The 4,782-nt window shown below is 46.9% G+C and overlaps 1 protein-coding gene across 1 annotated transcript; it reads left to right on the top strand.

Moving 5' to 3' along the window:
• The first annotated feature begins 1,910 nt into the window (after positions 1–1,910).
• LOC138527332 (large ribosomal subunit protein eL27-like) lies at positions 1,911–2,396 on the top strand. Its single transcript, XM_069638384.1, has one exon. It carries the CDS (start codon positions 1,951–1,953, stop codon positions 2,287–2,289), a length of 339 nt encoding a protein of 112 aa, XP_069494485.1. The 5' UTR covers positions 1,911–1,950; the 3' UTR covers positions 2,290–2,396.
• Positions 2,397–4,782: the final 2,386 nt, after the last annotated feature.

Raw genomic sequence — 4,782 nt, 5'->3', positions numbered from 1 at the left:
TGGGGAGGAATGAAGGAAATGGTGTCATAGATAGGGCTTGGATTGGTCTGGCCACTACCTCATATGGATCAGCCTGGTATGGCACTGGGGAGGAATAGAGGAAATGGTGCCATAGATAGGGCCTGGATTGGTCTGACCACTACCTCATATGGATCAGCCTGGTATGGCACTGGGGAGGAATGGAGGGAATTGTGCCATAGTTAGCGCCTGGATTGGTCTGGCCACTGCCTCATCTAGATCAGCCTAGTATGGCACTGGGGAGGAATGGAGAAAATGGTGTCATAGATAGGGCTTGGATTGGTCTGGCCACTACCTCATATGGATCAGCCTGGTATGGCACTGGGAGGAATAGAGGAAATGGTGCCATAGATAGGGCCTGGATTGGTCTGGCCACTACCTCATATGGATCAGCCTGGTATGGCACTGGGGAGGAATGGAGGGAATTGTGCCATAGTTAGCGCCTGGATTGGTCTGGCCACTGCCTCATCTAGATCAGCCTAGTATGGCACTTGGGAGGAATGCAGGAAATTATCATAGATAGGACCTGGATTGGTCTGGCCACTACCTCATCTGGATCATCCTGGTTTGGCACTTGGGAGTAATGGATAAAATGGTGCCATAGATAGGGCCTGGGTTGGTCTGGCCACTACCTCATCTGGATGTGGATCAGCCTGATCTGCCAAGTCTGGTTCTGCCACTGATGTACCTTCTGGCACTGATGAATCTTATTAATGTATTTTATTTACACGTTTTATTTTCTAGACCACGGAAAGCATCCCTCCACTTATCAAGAGGGTTGTGTAGCCCATCAGTATACTTTAAAGTGGCAACACAATGAGCAGTGACGAGGCTGACACAGTGGAGTCCCGATGTGCCTGACATCAGATGTACAGTACCAGCATGTATATGGCCAAGATTGAAACCAAGGCAGCAGTCCCACACAGGTGGCATGCTGCCGCAATATAACAATCGCAGCACTATAAAATTACACAAAAAATAGAAAAAGGTAATCACACCCTAAATAAATCTCCCTTTTAATGTATGTGAGCCAGGGACAACTTTAACAGGAGCCAGCGAGTAAGACATTTCATAGCAACTGATCACAAGTGCGTCGGAAGCAGCAGCAGCGCAGCGCGGCTTGACGTATTTTTCTCTGTCTTGTGGGTCCTGGTGGGTCCTTTCTTCTAAACGGCCCGGCGCCTGTGTTTCTCCATGCTGCTTGGATCCTGCTCCTGTTCCTGTGGCCAGCGGTGGAAGGTCTTCGCTTCATTGGCGGCTGGCTGCTGCACTCCTAACTTTCCACTGCTGATTGGCTGCGCAGTTCTTTGAGCGTCCTGTTTCCTCTACGGTGGCGAGCTGGTTCCACGGCCTGCCCCAGCGGGCAGGGGCTAAAAGCTCCACCTGATCCGCCTGACCTGCAGGCACTCACTTGTTAGTTTAGCAGAGTGTTTTACTATGCTTCTTTTCTTTCTTTGCAGTGTCTGATTTTTACAGTGGCTGTGCCCTCCGTGTCAGTAGTTTTCCTTGTATTTTTTTCTACGCTTTAAAAACACCAAAAATCATCAAACTCTTAATCAATACTTCTACATTCTGATATTGTTTAAGATGAGATCCTAAATTCAAATTTGATGGCTGCGCTGTCATCTCCTAAGGTGTCCCGTCTGTCTGAAGTACTGGTCTTTAGTACTCGCAGAAGGCAGAGAATTTGCACTAAAAGAACGGAATTGTATTAACGGCGCCATGGACAAGGCCACTGACATGCCAAAAATGTGTCCAGATATGGTTCTACCAATAAATACATCCCTAGCTTGTGGGGCTATGAACCTGAAAATCTTTCAAAAAGTAATAGTGTACCCTGGACCTCCTAAGAGTACTGATATTGACTCTCAAATGTCATCTCTTGCTTCTTTTCAGGGCGGCCATCGACTTAGACCAAAAATTGGTAAGTTTATGAAACCCGGAAAGGTCGTCCTGGTCTTGGCTGGTCGGTACTCTGGACGTAAAGCTGTCATAGTGAAGAACATTGATGATGGCACATCAGACAGACCTTACAGTCATGCCCTGGTGGCTGGCTTTGACCGTTACCCACGTAAGGTAACCGCTACAATGGGTAAGAAGAAGATTGCAAAGCGATTGAAGATTAAGGCTTTTGTGAAGGTTTGCAACTACAACCACCTGATGCCAACCAGGTACTCAGTCGATATTCCCCTTGACAAAACTGTAGTCAACAAAGATGTTTTCAGGGACCCAGCTCTAAAACGCAAAGCCAGACGTGAATCCAAAGTGTAATTTGAGGAACGATACAAGACTGGCAAGAATAAGTGGTTTTTCCAGAAGCTGAGGTTCTAAATTGGTAGCAGTGGAACATTGGTGCATCAATAAAGGTTTATGTAAAATCCCAACAAAAAAAGAAAATCAAAGGTCATCTCTTAAATCACTGTGGCCCCGCCCACTTCAAGAAGCCAGCAGTTAAAGATTCATGTCCTACCCCCTGCATCGGCTGACTCCCTTGTAAGTTCTCATCCCGATAGCTCCCCAGGTCCTATGAATCTTGCAGCTAAATCAGCCAACCTGTGGCGTCTTCGTTTAAGAAAAAATCATATGTCACTGCCAAAGGGCGGATAGATTAGAGATCTGGTATTGGACCATAGGAACTTTATCATCGTGATTGTAGCGAGACCTCCTGGGAAAGAACCACGAGACGCCTAGCGAAATAAAGTACTCGCATGGCTCCGCGCAAGATCTGGGCCAGGGTTAGTGTGCTGTCCTGATCTAAAGTTCCTGCGCAGAGTAGAACTCGATGGCTGGTGTTCTCAGAAGAACGGGGACTGCGTGCTGGCGGGGTGTGGAAATAGTAACTCGCCCCACTTTCTAAACGTTCATACATGGGTTCCTCTAATTTAAGATTGGTAGGTTGACACTTAGGGCCTGATTCATGCAAGTGTTTTATAATGGCGCAATCCCATAGGAAAACGTTCCGCTAATCAGGCCCTTAATCCTTGTCTGGAAAGTGTAGACTGATCATGTCTGTTTTTTGCCTTCACCCCCCCCCCCCCCCGAACTGGTTTGTTTGGTTGTCTGCTTTCTCTGCTTATGTTGTGTTATTTATTTAAATTGGTGTTTGTAAGTGCTGGTGTTCTTTGTAGCGCTCCGAGGCCTGCCGGCATGTAGCGCTTTATACGAATTCTAAGTATATAAGTAAATAAATAAATAACTGGGGCTCTGCAGTAGCGTTCAGTTATCCTGCCTGTGCTGCACCAACATAATGTGTGTGCATTCCTAGAATTTCCACATGGGGTTAATGTCTTGCACGCTCCGTCCCAGCTGTTAAAAGAAGCACATATGGAAATGCCTGATGGGACAAGCGTGCCTCTGTGCAACACTGTGGAGCAGCGGATGCATTCTACAGCCCTGTGGAGCGCTGGATGGTTCCAAGTGCAACGCCACGTTCGCGGACTAGTGTGTTGCTAGTTCTGGTTTCACGCGCCAACTGATGGAAAATGTGCCAAACAGACGTCGAAGCACTTTTTTGTTTATTTCTTTCATTAACGTTTAAATTGTTCCCTTGTTTTTTGCGTTACTACGGATAGTTTCTTTTTGTCCCCTCCAACTACCACACATGTTTTCAATAATGCACATCACCTGGCAGATCTCCAGAGCAAGTTGCCCTTATTCCACTGTTTGACATGTTTTGTTCGTTATATTTCTCACAAGGAAATTCCAATCTCCTGTATTATTCCCTTTAATCAATGAATGACTGAAGAATGACATGGCCTGCTCGGACGTCGGCATGTCAACAACCTAAAGACTTTATACAAAAATATAAATATACACTTATACATATCTTGGTAAAATGATAAAGCAATTGTGAATTACAAATGATAAAGAATTGGGTTTATGTTTCGTTTTTGTAAGCATTTTCAAAGAAAACAGATGTATGCCATCGTATCTGTGGCAGCTACTCAGCACTAACCGATGTCTTCCTGTGTCGTTGAAATTGACCCTGTAAATTCACAAAATTAACAAAACGCACATAAATATGGTCCTAGCAACACAATATGGAATTGAGTAGTGTGGTGCGCTTCACGTACGTTTTCAGAAATCAACTCGTGATTGGTTATAGTACATTTCAGGAACTCTTCTGTTTCAGTTACATTATTTATTTTTCCATTTATAGCAGCGCATCAAATCCTGATGCATCAGGGCGCTAGTTACAGTAAGTGCGAAGCGGCATTCTTCAAAGCGCCAGATGGCGCATGCATGTGACAGCAGGCAGGTGGTTCGAGACGGCATGACCTGGCACAGCCAGCAGTTTCTAGTGTTGGCCACACATGTGACATACATACGTTTGAAGATGTACGCATTGACTGGGATTTGTTAAAGGAGGCAGGTACTAGAGGGGGTGCAGTGGCAGGTGGCAGGTGGTCAGTCGAGCGAGGGGCTGTAAGACTGATGTGTGTCTCCTTCCCAGCTAGGCCCTGCCCTTATCCCTCTCCCTGACAGTAGCAAGAGGGGTGGGTAAGAGTACTAGAGGGGGTGCAGTGGCAGGTCGTCGGTCGAGCGAAGGGCTTTAAGATTGATGCGTGTCTCCTTCCCAGCTAGGCCCTGCCCTTATCCCTCTCCCTGACAGGAGGAAGAGGGGTGGGTAGGAGTACTAGAGGGGGTGCAGTGGCAGGTGGTCGGTCGCGCGAGGGGCTGTAAGATTGATGCGTGCCTCCTTCCCAGCTAGGCCCTGCCCTTATCCCTCTCCCTGACAGGAGGAAGAGGGGTGGGTAGGAGTAC

The sequence above is a fragment of the Ambystoma mexicanum genome, chromosome 14 (genome assembly GCF_040938575.1).
Source record: "Ambystoma mexicanum isolate Mex_15411 chromosome 14, UKY_AmexF1_1, whole genome shotgun sequence".
Classification (NCBI taxonomy): Eukaryota; Metazoa; Chordata; class Amphibia; order Caudata; family Ambystomatidae; genus Ambystoma; species Ambystoma mexicanum.
Note: the sequence above shows the minus strand (reverse complement) of the source record. Positions and strands in the feature narration are given on the sequence as shown.